The following is an 18,327-nucleotide window of genomic DNA, read 5'->3' as shown; positions in this document are numbered from 1 at the left end:
TTTCGTGCTCTTGAGCTACAGTTATTATATATTCAAAAGAAACAAACTTCTTCCCTGAATAAAATATATTTAACGGGTCATCCCCGACCATGTTACACTACAGCAAAGTAAATTCTCATGAAATGTTTAGTAAAAAAATTCAAAAAATATAACAAAAGTTTTCTAATCATTTTTCTTAGAAACATTTAAGATAAAAATATAGGGTTACAATTTGTCTATGAATGTTTAATTGTGAATTATAAGTGTTTTCTATGATAAAGATAATATATTGATTATATAAACATATTATCTATTAATAAAAGATTAAATTATTTTCAGTTTTATTTGAAGAGACTAGCTTATAATATCCAAGGAAAATTATAATTTATACAATACACAATGGTGTATTAGTGTTTTGATCATTGGATATAGGTAGTATTGTAATAAATTATAATAATATACCTAAAAGTATGAAGTTTTCACTTTAAAACTTTAGCTATGACCATTAAAAATTGTATAATTTGTTACTAAAAAATAAAATGACTAAATTTTGGTCATTTCCATGAATTTTGTAAACATTTAAACTTTAAATACTCGTAAAATAATTTTTGAATGCATTTTCCATTTTAAATAATTTAAAGCATTAATTTTATATTTTAAAATATTATTTTATTTTACTCATTCAAAAATAAGCTCTAGGGATTTATTTTCCCCTTCCCGCATACAATCATACAATCTTTTTTCAATTCTTTAAACAGTTTAAACTAGTATAAATTATTTAAGTACATTACCATAAAATTAAGAATCAAAATGAAAAGACAAGATTAATATACACATTAAAATTTGTAAAACACATAAATTAGCTACCTATGTTTGTTATTTTTACTTTTTATTTTTTTTTAAATTTGAACAGTTCATTGATTATGTTTTATACACTCATAAAAATATAAACTAAAAATATTATGAATAGATAACAAATACTAAAATACATTTGTATTGCATAAGCATTGTATTTGCTTATTCTTTTTCAGTAAAGTACTATAATAAAATTATTGTTTGTTATAAATTTTAAATTATATTACATACATATAAATAATAAATAAATACAATCCAGACCACCCTTGAAATTAATAAGTCTAGAATTATACGTATAAATTGTTTTGGATGTGAGAGGAAAATAAAATTAATTAATTCAACATTATGCTAATAATAATTATCTCAACAAAGTGTTTAATTAATCTATCATTTGTTGTTTTAAAATACAAATTACATAAAAAGTATACATATATTATTACTTCTTAGGCATGATACAATAAGATCTTAAATATATATTTTAGTGTTTTTCAAAATTAATTTATTAACTAATTCTTGATAAGTTGTTTTATTTTTACATAAAGCAGTTAAAGTAGGCTCAGCACCAAGGTCTCTCAACTCAGTTAATCGTTCCTGTAAATTAAATATAAATCAAATTTATTTATCCTTACTCAATTTAAAAAGTATTTAAAAACTGACCTGTAAAGTAGAAATACTGTGAGTAAATACACGTGGAGTACTCAATATATGTGTAGGTTTGAATCCTTCTTTGAGAAGAAAATCTAATATTTCTTTCAATTTAATAGGACTTACTCTCAATGTTGTAGGATATTTTGAACTAATATAACTTATAGTTTTTTCAGGTACTTTAAGTCTTTTGGCTAAATATTGTGCAGTAGAGTCTTTATTAAGAACTACTCTATTTTCTTGTTTTATCTCTATAGTCCTAATGCATATATATATATATATATTATATTATATTAGATTAATTTAATTCAATAATAATTTTATTAATACCTTTCGAATACTTCAGGTTTACATCGTAACATCCAAGGTTTAATCGGTAAATTTGCTGTTTTAGTAAGAGAAATTCTTTGACTTATTTGTTCAATGCTGTACATAAATATCCATGTATCTTTCCAAATATCATTCTTATCAACGTTATTTTCTTAAAAAATATAAAAACAATATTTAGTTAAGCCAGGAATTAAATTGTAAATTAAAAAAAAAAAATGCCTTTCAATAGAACACTTCCTGAATATCATCATTTTAAAGTACTTTTTGAGTTTTAATATTTAAGTACTTTTATTTTTGAGTAAAAAGCATGATTTATTTTTTAATTTTATGTAAAATAAATTAAATAATTACCGATCAAAATATGATATATGTGGTTAAGAGTTGCAAAGTTCCGTGTAAATAAAAATTTGTAATGTATCAAATGGTAACATACTTCTTGGGGATTTTTCTAAAAATATAAATTAGTTGTTCATCACTGATATTTATATTATTGTTATAACTCTGATTTTATTTAATATTCAAATATAGTCATAAGAATACAGTTTAGATATTCTATTGAATACAATTTTAAACAGAAATAACAATTATTAATTAAATTTCAACTTATCTTAATAATAAAATATAAAATCATTATGTTTCAACATTTAAGTTTTAACCATATGAAATACATAGTATTATATCACCTTGCCATTAAATCATATGGCCTTTCAATCCTTAGCTGTAAAAAACTATGTAGTAAAATAAACCAACTATACATTTATAAGTTTATAACTACAAAATAGTTTGTATATTTTCATAATTTTAACAAATTTTTGAAAATTCAAACTTTTAATTGAGCTATTAATCTTTTATTAAATTTTTAATGTCTAAGCCTGAAAAAATAAATTTTCGAAAATTGAAATGTATAAAAAAAATAAAATAATTAATTTTTGAGTTTCACCAAAAATAATAAAACTGGTATTGTATAAAAATTACTATTTTCCCTTAATTTTTGTTTTTTAAATACTGAGACATACTTTTAAAACTCTAAAGATTAACAACATCTAATTAGCTAGCAGAAACCATTCTCAAAATTAAAAATTTTAAGCATGGTTTTTGGCTTTTTTTAACATAAAAATGTCCTTGTTATAAAAATAAGTTTTCCCATAAATTTATAAATTAGGTAAAGCAGTATAAATTAAGACATAATATATGATCCAGTATAAAATGTATACATTCAAACCTCAAAAGTAGATGCAAAATAATAAACTCTGTTTCCACGTGGCACAATTTGTGATTCTAATTGAGTTTTTTTAGTAAGAAATACAAGTTTTTTCATAGGCATTTGAAGAAGTACAAACAAATCATCCATTTTTTTGGGATTCCATTTTTTAAGTAATGTTAGTCCATTACTTAAATGATCTGGAAAAAAAAACCATCAAAAACATTTTTTTATAATACTATTAAATTGTATAAACACGGATTTAACATTATTTAACTATCTATCTATCAAATAACCAAACAATCCATTGGTGTAGAAGAGTATTTTCACTCACTTTCATATCTGGAATGGTATAATTTTCTACCTAAAGTATGTCCTCTGTAGTCCATGTAATTATTATACTAACACTTAATTATTTTAAGTAATGTTAAGTTTTTCTTCAATGAAAACATTGCTCCAGGTTAGATCATTTTAAGGGCGAGAAATTTAGAAAAAATAAAGAGTATTGTTTTAAGTTATTCTTAAAAGAGGGCGCTTAAACAGTACCTTAGGGCGTCAGAAATGTAAATGCATCTCTGGTTTTACCCTCTATTACCAACAGGGGCTTATTATTTCACATGAACTTAAATACATGGATTTACATGTAATTATGAAACACGTGTAATAACAAATGTATTTAATAATACATAGATTTTCAGGAATTTAGAAATATACATGTATTTAATAACACAAATATTTTATAAATCATAATATATTAATGCAAACTTGGTAAGTACTAGAAATTAACTTTATTAAAAATGAGTTTAACAAGTAACAATAAACAATTTTATCATAGGACAAATTTAACAGATAAAAGGTTAATAAAAATGTTTTGTACATCATAAATTAAATTTTGAATTTTCTCAATAGGCGCAATTTAGATGTGTTGTATTAAAATATATTTATTGAATTGATTTAGTGATGCAATAAAAATTCAGAAAAGAAATTTAAATTGCAAGTCTACTGAGATTAATTTTCTTACATTATTGATTTTATCACTTTAAATCTTAAAAGTTTTTTCATAGCAAAAGTAAAAATTAAAAATGTATTTTATTTCATAAAAAAAAATAATAATATGTGAAATGTAAGAATCAATCTTAATTCTCAAATATTATTTACAAAAAATTTAAATATATTTTTGGAATTCGATTAACTGTCAATCAACATATATCAGAAATAAAATAAACCTAAATTCCTAAATGATATATATGTTAGACCAAGACCATTGAAATCACCAATTTGAATCCCCTTAATCATAATTTAAAAACATTTAACCGAAATGTATAATTTAAACAGGAAAAAAATTAATAATACATAATTTTTTTGGTTGACTAATATTTTATCATTTTACTTACTTAAATTAATATTGAAAATCCATTTATTACTAAGAACTGTATTAGAAGTAATCCCGTGTTTAAGACATTCGTCGAATTTCTCTTTATGATTTAAATTACAATTCATTTTAAATCCAATTTCATCTTGAATAGAAAATGTTGGCTTTTTATCAATCATTGAACTTAAATATTTTCTTAAGTTAATTGCATTTAAACATTTTATTGGTTTAAACACATTAGAGACTAACATCTTGTTGTCCTGTATTGATAATTAAAACTTAAAAGAAATTTAAATTGAGCATTGTAAAATAGGAAACAATGTAAGTTTAAATAATTGTACAAGACATAATAACAATATGAAGATACATGAACATTGATATCTAAGTTCAACGCCAAGTAAATGAATTTCTTATTTAAGTTTTGTGGCTTGGTCTTGGAAAATGAAATTATATCATAAAAATCATGATAACAATATAAATACAATTTAGAGATAAGCTGTTTATTTGATTAAAACCACGACGATTATATTATATTATTATACCACGGTAAAACATGTAAATAAGCAGTAAACAACGAATTGAATATTTTATCAGCTATCGACTATTAGATTACGGATTTTAATAAAATATATACATACTACATAGTACATACGTAATGGGTAGGTACGTAAAATGAATAAAACGTAATAAACTTTATAATAGTCAGATATTAATAGGTATCGTGTATGTTACTGAAAAAATCCGATCGTTGTGGTTAAAGTTAGGTATTACTTATTTATAAGTAATTAGAATAAAAACAGAGGAATAATTTTAATCTAGTTTTCGTTAGAAACACTTTGTACAACCTAGTAAACCTAGCTAGATTCATGACAGTAAAAACTGATTAGGAACTTATTTAGCATCCATTTCAGAAAATAAATATGATTTTTATTTTTTACTAATAATTGAGACTTATAATATATAATGTCGTCAATAAATAATTTGATTCATTACTTTTCTGAATTATTTCCTTTCATAATTTCATGCTTTTATACCTAGGTATTCACTTATTAGTTATTACATAGGTACCTCTATAACTTACTTTCAGTGTGATTTTTATGTAGGTCATAGGAAGATTGTTTGATTCAATAGGTACTACTTGAAAAAAGAAAAGAAAAAATGTTTAAGTTATATATAACATTTAAATTTAAATTATATATTTTATTATTAATATACTTTTTTTTTTGTTTTGAAAATTATAATTATGTATTATTAAAACAAATTGCTGATATCGTCTTAAATTATTTATATAAATATTAATTACATATTCTAGAAAATAAAATATAAATTATTATTTATTTTCACGTGATACTATATTGTGGTACTTAGTTACTGCTACATTAAATATTATACTTGATTGACTATTCTTTAGCTATTTTTCTATCAATCGCATCTAAAATTAAATTTAAATATTACCTATGCTAACTAAATAATCAGTTATACACTGAATATTTAATTAATCATTTTAAATATGTATACTTTATGAATACTTTACTAAATTAAATCTATTATTGTATAACTATGCATAACGCATGTACTAATAATTGTTTTTTACTTATATATTCAACTATGAAATGTGTAATAAATGAACTAATAACTATATTGTTATATGCTTTAAACAATATTATCATGCGTACAGTGTGTAACCAAACTAAAATCGTTAATATATTACAATGAACATTCTTAAATTTTTGTAAAATACCAATTTAAATATAATACATAATACAAGGAATTAAGTTATGAGCTGTAGATGGTCCCTTACTTCTTTGTTAATCGAATTGATTTAATAATTAGATTGAAGGCTAAAAATGCAGAATACTTAGTGTTAAATTGTTCTATTGGTATAGATTTATACGTAGGCATTTTATACTTAAATATTAATACAAGATACGTTATCTACTGGTTAGTAATTTGATGCCGAAAAAGAATGAAAAATTAATTTATAAAATAAAACAAGAAAAGACTGTTAATCTTTAATTTCCTATACAAATTGCCGTTTTCTGAGTAGGTACCCAAAAATCATCTTTTATAAAATATTATAATTTTTTAGTACTTTAACCTCAAAATATGTACCTAATCTATTTATTTATATTTATATAAAAAGTATTATAAGCATTTGACTTTATCAACATTTCTAAAATTGACAATTTTTAAAAATTAAAAATACATAACGTTTTTAATGTTCATATTTCACGCTTAAGGTTTGAACATAGGTAACAAAACTATTTGTATATATAATCTAGATTTATTTTAAATTAATTTCAAACAATAAGTAAAATTTTTTTTTTTTTGAGCGATTGAAGTTTAAATTTTTACGATATTGCATAATATTCATTAATTTGTAAAATTCCTTTCTCTCTTCAAACAATTTTCGTTATTTTTATATCTAATTCAAAAATAAATAATTGTAGGACGTTAAAATTTACAAGAGTGTTTGAATTATCATTTTCTATACATGGTACAATTTTTAAAATATTTTGACTATTATTTAACTATTTATAGGCATGAGGAATTTGCTATTTGTGTATTATTTTTTTTCCAATAAATATTAATAAAAAAAATTATTTACTAGGTCAAATTTTTTTTAAATTTTATAAAATATCTCACATAAGTTGTTCTATTATCTGTAATAATAAATTAAAAATACAGAAGTACAATTTTTTTATATGCATTTTGAGATCAAATTTTTACAAAATCACAAAAAAAATACAAATTACTTCGTGGTACAAAATCATTTTTTCTTCAGTTGTTTTAATTAAGGTTTGAAAATTCGATGTAAAAACAATGTACATTATATTGTTATAATCTAAAAATATTATTCGTGACGACTTTTAACTTTAATTTAGGTAGGTATATTATAAATTTTACCATATATGATGACAACCTTAAAATATTATGTAGATTAATTTTAAGATATTCCCATTTCACACTGTTTAACGGTAAGTTAATACCTACTAACTCAAAAATTAATCACAATAGTCAAGTATAATATGATTGAATAGGTACCTAAATGTAATATTTAAAAAAAAAATTAAATCTATCTACCGTAACACTAATAAATTACTTAAATAACAATATCAAAAAACGATTTATGGAAATATATTCAATGATAATATATAGATTGACATTTGACAATGTTTCGCATAGAATCGTTTTTGGTGTATATAGGTACATTTTTATAGCCGGTGCACACAAATTGGGTCCCAGTGATATTTATCGAGAGTTGCGTCTTAACGTAAAAACATAATTTTCCTTCCCGTATACAAACTAAAAGTATTATCTGCTTAAAAGTTACCTTACTGTTTTAAATAGAATTGGGAAAAAAATATTATTATAAAATAGTCGTAAATGTATAAAGTGAGACACAACTCGTGTAGTCATTTAGATAGAGCTGGACATATTTCGTGTACCTTCTTATCGATTATTATATATCGGGACGCAATTCATGTGTAGCCTTTATAGCGACATTGAAATTTAATAAACCCACTAAAGTGACCTACTGTAGATACAGCGGAGCGGTACCCACCTGCCAACGTTTTGTCTTCTTTTATTTTGTTATTCAATTGCTTTACTTTTAGTTGGAAGTTGGAACAGTCGTCATTCGTCAGTCGACAGTTAAACAGACGTCAGACAGTAAATCTGCGTACACGCTTTTAACATTTGCGCGAAATGAAACGTAACGTAGACGCTTAACAGTGATATATTATGTGGACATGAAGGCGTAACACCGTCGCGTACAAAAGTTGATACGCGACGAAGTCAAATCGCATTCTACAAGTTGTCGGAAAATTCTAGTAGCATCAAAAGAGTGTTGCTGGGTGGTATTACGAATAGTGCATCTAAGTTACGTTAGTAAGCTACGCGCAATGCGCAAATATTACCAAGTGTGTACGCAGCATTACAGTATTGGTGGGACGAAAAGACTTTACGAACATTGACGTATATTTCCTATAAAACGATTGTATCCAAGGACCACTACTGCGTTCGCGTCGTCAACCATACAAACGATAACAAACCTTTACCATTCGGTATGCCATCGGTTATCACTTTTATACATGTTCCCTTGGCCGTTCACCGTCAATCTTATATAATATCTCCATGGTGATGCATGACGGTAAGCGTCGGAAGCAGCTCAGCATCTGCCATCCATATACGTACTTTGTTAGTTTGTTTACAATATTTTTGTGTTTGCAAATCGTCGTTCGCTGGTCGAGCTGTTTATAAGAAAACTTAATTCTACATTTTTATATTATAGTAATCGTATAACTCGGATAACAGAATTTTTTTTTTAATTAGGTATAAGTGATATATTATTGCGTCGACATACTTAATTTACAACTGTTCTCTATTTTGTACTTATTATTATTTTCGTCATTATTGTTCATTATTAATATCGTTATAATTATTTGGTAATAGGTATTACCTTTATTAGCACCATTTTTATTTTATTTTAAAACCTTTTCATTCTCATTTTTAATACCTAACCATAACGCTGTGAATATTTTTGTTTGTGTTGTGTATTTTTGTTTGATGCTTTTAATTGTCTTGTTGTAAAACAAAATCATACAAAATGTTCAAACTGGATTCAGTTCAGATGCCTCAACAACTCAGTCAGGCCGCTCACGATCGTGAAAAAGTATTTCAATGGATTGTTGAATTGTGCAATGCTGAAACCAGAGAAAATGCACTTTCTGAGCTCAGGTAACAAAACTCTCATCGCTTAAGTAATACGTTATAAAAATCTTACTTAGTGTATTACTGTTATATAACATTGTAGACCTGTAACTAAGCCTAAACATTTCTTAAACAACATTGTTTTTTTTGCAAAATGTTGGATTACATTTTTTACAAAGCTGTTTATAATTATGGTGATAGCATTAGGTAAACACTCAAGGCATGATTGAAGTCACTATTATTATTAAATTACATTTTTAATTCAATGAGTAAAAGCAATTTGTTCAACTAAATTAATATTATTGACATTAATTTAAATATATTTTTTTCATACCAAATTTTTCCTATATTATTATTTTTCTAACCTTTTTGAATTATTATAATATATATTAATTATCATTTTAATTTTTAATTGGGTATGCAGTTTTGAGTTAAATAGAAAATTCTATATGTTACTTTATATTACTATTTTGTAGGTACAATGTTAATACTATATATTATAACTTTAATAAAATATAAATTACAAACATTGTAACTACTTATTAAAAATAAAAATATGTTTACTTTATTTATTTTTCAGCTCAAGACGCGATATTATCCATGATCTTGGTCCAATGATTTGGCATACGACAGGCACTATAGCAGCATTATTGTTTGAAATTGTGTCTACTTATCAATTTGTTAACCCTCCAACTATGTCACTTCAACAAGTGACTCGTCTTTGCAATGCTCTGGCACTCTTACAGTGTGTAGGTGCTCACCCTGATACACGTTCTCAGTTCCTTAAGGCCCAGATACCTCTTTACATGTATCCATTTCTACACAATGCCAACAAATGTCGTAATTTTGAACATTTAAGACTTACAAGTTTGGGTGTGATTGGAGCTTTAGTGAAGGTAAATATTAAATTTTATAAAAACTGTGTTTATTTTGGGTACTTAAAAAAGCTTTTTAATAACATAAAAGTATAATAAGTAGGTATACTTTTATAAAATTTTATCTAATAAGTGCTATTTTATTTGAATGAAGTATTTTTCTTTAAATTTACAGTTTTTTTTTTTCATTTTGTTATAACAAGATAAAACAATGGTGGATAAACTTAATAAAGTTGGGTCTAATTTTCTTAAATATTCTACTTTAATTTTCTATAAATTATAAACCAAGTTTAACTAATACATTAAAGATTATCAAAACATGAATTTTTAAAAAAGTTGTAAATACTGAAGATATAGCATAATGGTACACATTTTTATTTTTATTTCTACTAATTATAAATATATTTTAACTCATTTTAAGTATTGCTATGATGTTTAACATAATATATATATATATATATATATATATATGATCAATTTGTTCCTACAAATCAAAAAATTAACATAGAGGAATACAATAAATGTGTATTTAGTTTTATCCTATAAAAATTAAATTATTTGTAATCAATATTACTTAAATTTTCTATTTAGAAAAAAAAAATGAAACTTAGTACTTTTTTATAACTGTTATAATAAAATATACTATAATAAATAATTTAATTACATCTGTTTAGAGTAATAAAATTGACATGATAGGTAATTACAAATTATTATTCAAGTTAGATGGATGATTTTATGTGAGCACAATGTTAACAAATGGTTATGGATGATATATAAATAATTTGATGCTTAAATTTTTCAGACTGAAGAACAAGAAGTTATTACTTTCCTTCTAACAACTGAAATTATTCCGTTGTGTCTACGTATTATGGAAACCGGTTTTGAGTTAACTAAAACTTTATCAACTTTTATACTGCAAAAAATACTCATGGATGATAATGGTCTAAGTTACATTTGTCAAACATACGATCGGTTTTCTCATGTTGCTCTCATACTTGGAAGTATTTTTTCTATAATATCAATAAAAACTCTTATTATTTTTTCATTGGATTTTCAGGGAAAAAATGGTCTTGGCACTTGAAAGAGAACCGTCTACTAGACTTCTGAGACATGTTGTGGGATGTTATGTTCGTTTGTCAGAGAACTCAAGGTATAAAAATGATTATATGTATATTTTTTTAGTAATAAATAGGTGGATTAGTTTATTAAAAGTTAGCATTCGAATACATAGTAATATATATTACAAAATAAAGACATTCTTTGAGTTTTTTATTTTTCATAATATTTTAAAGAATCAATTTACATGTCTTGTATATTATATTATGTATCTTAAAATGTTAGCTTTATTTTATCCCAAAAAATATTTTTATATCCGTGTGCATTAGTGATTAAATGACTATCCAATAATAAATCTATTAACAAAATAAGATTTTATTAAATTAAGAATTTATTCAAATCTTGTAGTGTATAATAACGTTTTGTACAGTAAAGAAAGTAGAATGAATAGTATTATTTTCTTTCCTTAAGTTACAAAACAATTTATTTTATAACTAATCATTCTATAACTAAATAATAAATAAAAAAAATATTTTTTTCAGAGCTCGCGAAGCATTACGACAATGTTTACCTGATCAATTAAAAGATATGTCGACTTTTTCTGACTGTCTTGCCAGAGACCAGACGATTGCTGCTTGGTTGTTATTATTGAAAAATAATTTGGAGTCTGTTATGCCTATTGACGTATCTCCTGGTGTTCCATCTCTCGTCAAACCATAATTTAATAGCTTTTAAAATGTCTATTATTCAAACAAAACTCACATGTCTTTTGATATACCATATCAATTTGATATTAATTAGTAGCGAATGACAATGTACTTATCTCTCGACTTAAATGTGTTACTTGGGTGGGAAGGGGTTTAAATAATAATAAAGTAACTTGAGTCTGACTTATTATTATTTATTTTTATTTTAAGTAGAACATTTTAAGCAATTACCTTTCAACAATACCAATAATCATAATAATAATTACAAGAACAATAATAATGATTATTATTCTGTTCTGTTTGCTATCTCAGTTTTCTTAATAATTTGCATATAAATTTAAAGAGATATCAGTATAAACATTTTTCAGTCTGTTAATTTATACTTATGAAAATAATTAAATGTTAAAGTTCATTAGTTAGTTTTCAATTTTTATTAAATGTAAATAATTATTATTATTATATATTTATAATTAATATATTTTATTTACAAGAATATAATTTCACAGCATTACATACACTTTAGGAAAACACGTGTTTAGCAGAAGAATAAAGAAATATTTCAAAAGTTTTGATCTCAATATGAATAGATATAGATCTTAGATTATTGTTATTGTTTTATTATTTAGGCTCTTTTAAGTTAAGACCATGTTATCAAGAAATGTGGAGTTGTCTATTGTATCATCTATCCCAATCCCACTTATCCGAGTAAATTCCAACATATATTATTAGCTACTGAGTTAAAACACAATTTCTACAAACATTCATATAACATTGTACTTTTCATTAATAGCTATCAGGTCTAGGAATAACAATTACTTCATACTAAATTATGATTAAGTTATTTAAAATGTCCAATTTTTTTAAAGTTAAATTATTAAAAAAAAAAATTTAAATAAGACTCAAGATATTCTACATTTCACTCCAATAGAATTCAATTGATTAATTTAGTTTTAAAATTTGATAAATTTATTTTCCAAAGACTATAATATTGAATACAATATATATATATATTAATTATCACTATACAAAGTAAAGTATTTGTTTAACAGGTGCTTACCGATATTTTAACAGTGACTATTAAATTTTAATGTTATTGTTTATTAAACATGAATTATTTCAAAAACATTTATAAATTGTGTCAATAATTGTTCTTAGTTATTATACAAATTTATATTTTATAATTTAAAATGAATCGTACTAAAAAATTTAGTAATAAGTTTTATTTGGTGAAATCTATGAGTGTAACAATCTGCTGAACTTATGATCAAATTAAAATTTAATATAATATATTATATTTTGTTATTAAAATATATTTTGTTTTATAATGTTTTATGGGACCAAATGAAAGATAAATTATGGAAGTCACTGCTATATTGTAGGTGTCAAGTGTTTTTATATTAATATTATTTCGTGGTATTATTGTAGAACATTGTAAATAGATTTACTGAATAAATAACTTAAAAATGTCTGGTAAAAATTAATCTTAACATTGTATATATTAAAAAATGTTTACAATAATATTTCTTACATGAAAACTATAACTATAAGCACTCGATGCCACAAGAGATTTAAGCTGTGTCTCGACTAAATTGCGTTCAAATCCACGCATCCTCCGCTTATTTGACTTACTAACGTTGTACAATCTCAATCGTTAACAGTCTACAACACAGTAAAATGTATATAAAAGGTACATAGTGGCAGAAATGGGACCTCGTAACTGTCACAGCCATCAATTAGCAGTCTGCACACGCGAAACGGATTCCTTCTCTTGTTCCTTGAAGTATAATCATTATTTTTTGTTATTTAGGTATTTTATTTTATCAAAATTTAATCTTGAAATGTCTATAAAACAAATTTTACAAACGAATATGTTAGATTTTTGTGTTTGTCAACTTTGAAGGTAACTGGTTTCAACTGTTATTGATGCTAATTCTATAAGTGTTAAATGTCTAAAATATAAATTTCATCTCAAAGTCATTAACCTCTCTTTCAAATTTTCTATTTTGTATTTTTTTTTTTTTTTTGTCAAAATATTTTTAGCAATATAGTATTCATTATGGCCAGCAGTATCTAATGAATGTATTATATGATAAGATCTAACAATATGCAACACTGTCATATCATTCTTATAGTTTACTTCTGAGACATAGGCCTTATATGGTGTATATTTTGGGTATTCAAAACATAAATTGGTAAATTATTGTTATTTAACATCGCTAAATAACACGTATCTGAACTCCCAATCATTCAAATACGATAAATATTTATTTATAATGCATGTTTTGGTTTGACTTAGGTATCATAAATGAGGCTGAGGTTGTATGTGTGTTTGCCACAACGTTTAGCCTATTCAAGTAACATAGACTTTAATGCTTTTGGAAAGTATGTGTATTAATGCATCTAATCAATAATTAAGCATAAATCATATCAAATAAAATATATACTTTTAAACATATTTTATAATAAAATAACAATCCAATATCTTTAGGATTAATATCTGAGCTATTGTTATTTTTAAATATTATTCTAAATAATAGTTTTATCAAGAATGAAATTCAATACATATTTTTGTGTTGAGCACCTACATTGTTTTATTATTTTTAAATTTCTAACAAATAAAAGTAGGCTAGATAATAGGATCAATATTTTTTTAATAATTAAATAGTTTTTATTTTTTAGAAACATTTTATAAAACTTCTATTATTGATAATTATGACTCAAAATTATTTATACAAAGTATGGAAATAACACATCACCTTCAAAAATTATTAAACAATACTTTTCTTCAAATTTGAATAGTGAAATATTGTTGTATAAATAATAACTAACAAACATATTTTTATCATTGATTATACATATTCATGCTTTTCTTTTTGCTTTCAGACAAAACAAAATAATTCTAAGGATATTTTCTATTTTTTATTGAATTATTTATACACAACGTATTAATTACTGTTTTAAAGACTGTTGTCTTTGAGTATAATTATCTTGCTTAGCTAATGGTTTATATTTAGGATTGAGCGTATAATAAATAAATAACATAGCAGCTGATAATCTGATTATTGAATCATTGTCTACATAATCTTTAATCCAATCCACGCGTCCCCATTTCATACACTATAATTTTAATACAAAATTTATTATGAATAAAAAAAATAAAATTTTTGGTAATAAAATGTAATTAATACTAAAATTTTACCTGATATTCTTCTTCCATCTTAGATAATAGTACAGCATCCTTTACAGAAATATCTTGATGTAAGCAGCATGTAGTAAGTACTAACGATTTTAAAGTTTCAACGGCATGTAAAACACCTTAAATTAAGTAAAATAATACAAATATTATTGAAAATACTTTATAACTACAAAATATAAATTATGATATATACTATACAAACCATGAAGAGCAGGGAATCCAAGCGATAAAAAATATTTTTCAACTAATGCCTTTGTATTTGCATCAAGACTTTCAACAGAAATACCTTTGGATGGTTTTAAATTGGTATCAAAATATCCATTAAATTTCTGAATTAGTGGCATCCATTTTTCCATCAATAATTTTTCTAGCTCATTATCAGTCTGTTAAAGTAATTTAAAATTAAAAAAAAATAATCAAAAACTCAATATAAAAAAAAGAACATTACGTCAGAAATGAAGAAGACTGTGTCAGTTTCTAGGTATGACAATATTTGTTGTACCACTTCGTGTTCAGAAAGATCACTAGGGTTGTCAACTGCCAAAAAACATAACTTTGTCTAAAATGAAAATAAATATCATTATATAACATATATTAAGTATTATATTTAAAAATTTAATATTATACCAAATGCATAGGATCTGTTTTTATATGTTCTTTTTGCATATCCCATTCTTCGGCAACAGCAAGAGCCAAAGCTTTATTATTTATTATAAGTTCTTTACCTAATGGTGTTTTTAATTTGCTATTATCAAGTAATACTCCATATGAATCATTATTTTCAATAATAGAAGTGGTTTTATAAAATTTATCTGAAAATTAAAAAAAAAAAAAATTAATGTTAATTTGTATTATTGTTATTAAGTAAAAATTTAACCGAGTATTATCTAACTTAATTTTATTTTTTTTAAGAATTGGAAATAATAACATAATAAGGTACTTATAAAAAAAAATATAACTTGTGTTGTATGTCATCTACATTAACTTTGATCATGTTGTATGTTATCTACCTATATTTCGGGTGATATCTGTAATATCTACGTTGTACAAGGTCAATGAGTGTTCGGACTGTACTGTAAACGAAATGATGGTATTACTAACCATAGATTATTGATAGTTGAAAAGAGAGATAAAGCTATATTACTTCCTATTTTTAAACAAAAAAGTAGAAGTTAGGTTCACAATTCACTTGGACAAATGAATGGCTTATAGGCTATAGCAACATAAGCCATGGTCACTTATATTGCTATAAAATGTATGTACATAAAATTGTAAATCACCAGCTTCACTTCATTGATTTGAAAACAGGGGCAAATATTCAATCTATAGAATTTACATGGAGATGCGTCAAAGTCAAATATGATATAAAAAACTGTGGTGCCACCAATTTATTTGAATGGCAGTTGATAGAAGAGTGGTGGCACTTACTCAATGTATCCAAGAACCTTTTCAAACAATGATTTGAAGACATGAAAAAAAAAAAATGTAGATAACATACAACATAAATTCCAAAAAAACATAATAATCTTGATTAACCGTTAGGTACTTAGATTAATATTAAAAAATAATAACAACTCAGATATTAGTTCTTAAGATATTCAATATTAATTCTAATACAAAATATTTATCAGAGTCAACATATTACGGATTTATGTTAGAAATGATACCTCCTAATAAACCAATTAGTAATGTAAGTTTTAACTAGATATGAGTAGAGCAAGTAGTCGAGTGAGAATCCAGAATGTACAAGATGAAATATAATGTGTATATTAGTCTTTCAAAACATACATTTAGAAATATGTATAAAATAAAAATAAATTAGAAGAAAAATAAAGTTGTTATTCATTTTTTTCTTATTACATTGGTAGCATTTCTGAATATGAAAAATATAACTTATAAATTATAAATTGAGTTAAATAAAACCAGATAATTATTTTTTACAATACATGTATCATATTGAAATATTTATTGTTAAATGGCAAGAAATATTAATATAATAATTAATAAGAAGTATATGTTAAATGTTTTTATAAAATCATAAATGGATTTGTAAAAAAAAATGAAACTCATTTAAATATATATATTTATATAATATATACATATGTATTATAATATTATTAAAATGTTCATTTGTTAAAATAAATAAAAACAACTGTTATTAATATATAGATTAATCTTAAAATTAATTTAAATATCATTTAAACCAATCAACATTTAATACAAAAATAGTAAGAGCTTGGTCCAAAAATTAACAAATGAAGTAGCAATCATCCACTATAAAAGATAATTAAAAATTGTATGCAATTTAGTTTATTTGGCTATATGGTAACAGTAGTTAAATATAACTTGCCCAGAGAGATCATGCCTTACAAAAACAAAAACTAGTCATCTCAGCGTTACCCCATTAAATTCTTGTGAAATTTGGATGCATGAAGGGGATACAACGGCCTAGAAAGTCGGACATATTTTATTTTACATGTGCAAATCCGGCATGATCTCTTGTAGGACAAACTATAGTTGATTAGTTTTATATTTATTTCCTGTTATACAGATATGAAATCGAAATATAAATACCAGCTATCTAATAAAACAGAAATTAAAACAATATAATAAAATATTAAATTATTTAACTTACTGATAGCATAAGACCTGCGTGCAGGTGATGAAATTTTTGTGAAATTATGTAATTTAAATTTTGTCTGGATTTGGTTTCTTGTTATGAATTTTAAACAATGTACGATTTGGAACATTTCTGTTTAAATTCTGAAAAATAATGTATAAATTAAAAAATTCAATAAAAAATGTTACCAAGTACAGAAAATTACGAATTTTATCTAGACAGTTTGTGTTTGTGATAACTACTTATTGATAAGTGATAACATTTGTCAACCGAGATCAATACAATAATCATAGACCTTATAATGACTTTATGTCTATGATTAAAACATTCTTAATCCACGTCCAGTATCCAAATTCTATGTCGTGTTAAAGATCCTCTACTTTGAATTGACCATAGATAAGCTTGCCATTCGTCCCGGTTTTAACACCATGTCCCGACCTGTCATTAATTTTGTACCGGTTAAAGGAAGCCGAGAGAAAATAACTTTAATATTGTATTATTTAATAATTAAATATAGAACAATATTGTACATAGTACCATTATATCATTAGGTATTATGTTATCTAAATTTTATCGACATGTTTTCAAGTTAATTTGTCTTTCTTTTTTTTTAAAAGCTTCAGAAAAAAAAAAAGGTTATTCAATATTTCAATATGATGTCCTAGTTTGGTGATTTTAAAATCTGGCAACCCTAAATTGCATAGCTATTAGAAAACAGATTTGAGGTTTACAGCTTAACGCCTTGCGGCTGAGGTAAACCACAAATGTATAAAATACG

At 24.2% G+C, this 18,327-nt stretch overlaps 3 protein-coding genes across 3 annotated transcripts; 1 reads left to right on the top strand and 2 right to left on the bottom strand.

Moving 5' to 3' along the window:
• Positions 1-1,213: 1,213 nt before the first annotated feature.
• Positions 1,214-4,773, bottom strand: LOC112596557 (transcription termination factor, mitochondrial). The gene is made up of 6 exons (XM_025342311.1): positions 4,405-4,773; positions 3,032-3,210; positions 2,161-2,257; positions 1,810-1,960; positions 1,492-1,738; positions 1,214-1,425 (listed from the first exon to the last, which is right to left on the bottom strand). Exons 1-6 carry the CDS (start codon positions 4,631-4,633, stop codon positions 1,300-1,302), a joined length of 1,029 nt encoding a protein of 342 aa, XP_025198096.1. The 5' UTR covers positions 4,634-4,773; the 3' UTR covers positions 1,214-1,299.
• A 4,138-nt stretch (positions 4,774-8,911) lies between these two features.
• LOC112596537 (CCR4-NOT transcription complex subunit 9) lies at positions 8,912-11,921 on the top strand. Its single transcript, XM_025342273.1, has 5 exons — positions 8,912-9,122; positions 9,676-9,991; positions 10,773-10,971; positions 11,033-11,120; positions 11,569-11,921. Exons 1-5 carry the CDS (start codon positions 8,992-8,994, stop codon positions 11,744-11,746), a joined length of 912 nt encoding a protein of 303 aa, XP_025198058.1. The 5' UTR covers positions 8,912-8,991; the 3' UTR covers positions 11,747-11,921.
• A 2,709-nt stretch (positions 11,922-14,630) lies between these two features.
• LOC112596538 (ATP synthase mitochondrial F1 complex assembly factor 2) lies at positions 14,631-17,763 on the bottom strand. The gene is made up of 6 exons (XM_025342274.1): positions 17,565-17,763; positions 15,557-15,741; positions 15,378-15,488; positions 15,132-15,312; positions 14,933-15,048; positions 14,631-14,850 (listed from the first exon to the last, which is right to left on the bottom strand). The coding sequence occupies exons 1-6, from the start codon at positions 17,677-17,679 to the stop codon at positions 14,683-14,685; spliced, it is 876 nt and encodes a 291-aa protein (XP_025198059.1). The 5' UTR covers positions 17,680-17,763; the 3' UTR covers positions 14,631-14,682.
• Between the last annotated feature and the right edge of the window lie 564 nt (positions 17,764-18,327).

The sequence above is a fragment of the Melanaphis sacchari genome, unplaced genomic scaffold (assembly GCF_002803265.2).
Source record: "Melanaphis sacchari strain LSU unplaced genomic scaffold, SCAv2.0 Contig32_pilon_pilon, whole genome shotgun sequence".
Taxonomy (NCBI): Eukaryota; Metazoa; Arthropoda; class Insecta; order Hemiptera; family Aphididae; genus Melanaphis; species Melanaphis sacchari.
The sequence above is the reverse complement of the archived record's forward strand: the minus strand, read 5'-3'. Positions and strand labels throughout refer to the sequence as shown.

What these genes read in the sequence shown, in the direction of transcription:
- LOC112596537 (XM_025342273.1), top strand. Translation starts at nt 8,992, where the DNA reads ATGTTCAAACTGGATTCAGTTCAGATGCCTCAACAACTCAGTCAGGCC. An exon ending in AATGCACTTTCTGAGCTCAG is followed by an intron (nt 9,123 to 9,675) that starts GTAACAAAACTC and finishes TTTATTTTTCAG; the next exon opens with CTCAAGACGCGATATTATCC. An exon ending in TGATTGGAGCTTTAGTGAAG is followed by an intron (nt 9,992 to 10,772) that starts GTAAATATTAAA and finishes TAAATTTTTCAG; the next exon opens with ACTGAAGAACAAGAAGTTAT.
- LOC112596538 (XM_025342274.1), bottom strand. Translation starts at nt 17,679, where the DNA reads ATGTTCCAAATCGTACATTGTTTAAAATTCATAACAAGAAACCAAATC. An exon ending in ACGCAGGTCTTATGCTATCA is followed by an intron (nt 15,742 to 17,564) that starts GTAAGTTAAATA and finishes TTTAATTTTCAG; the next exon opens with ATAAATTTTATAAAACCACT. An exon ending in TGGATTCCCTGCTCTTCATG is followed by an intron (nt 15,049 to 15,131) that starts GTTTGTATAGTA and finishes ACTTAATTTAAG; the next exon opens with GTGTTTTACATGCCGTTGAA.
- LOC112596557 (XM_025342311.1), bottom strand. Translation starts at nt 4,633, where the DNA reads ATGTTAGTCTCTAATGTGTTTAAACCAATAAAATGTTTAAATGCAATT. An exon ending in ATTTTGCATCTACTTTTGAG is followed by an intron (nt 2,258 to 3,031) that starts GTTTGAATGTAT and finishes TTATATTTTTAG; the next exon opens with AAAAATCCCCAAGAAGTATG. An exon ending in AAACCTGAAGTATTCGAAAG is followed by an intron (nt 1,739 to 1,809) that starts GTATTAATAAAA and finishes TATATGCATTAG; the next exon opens with GACTATAGAGATAAAACAAG.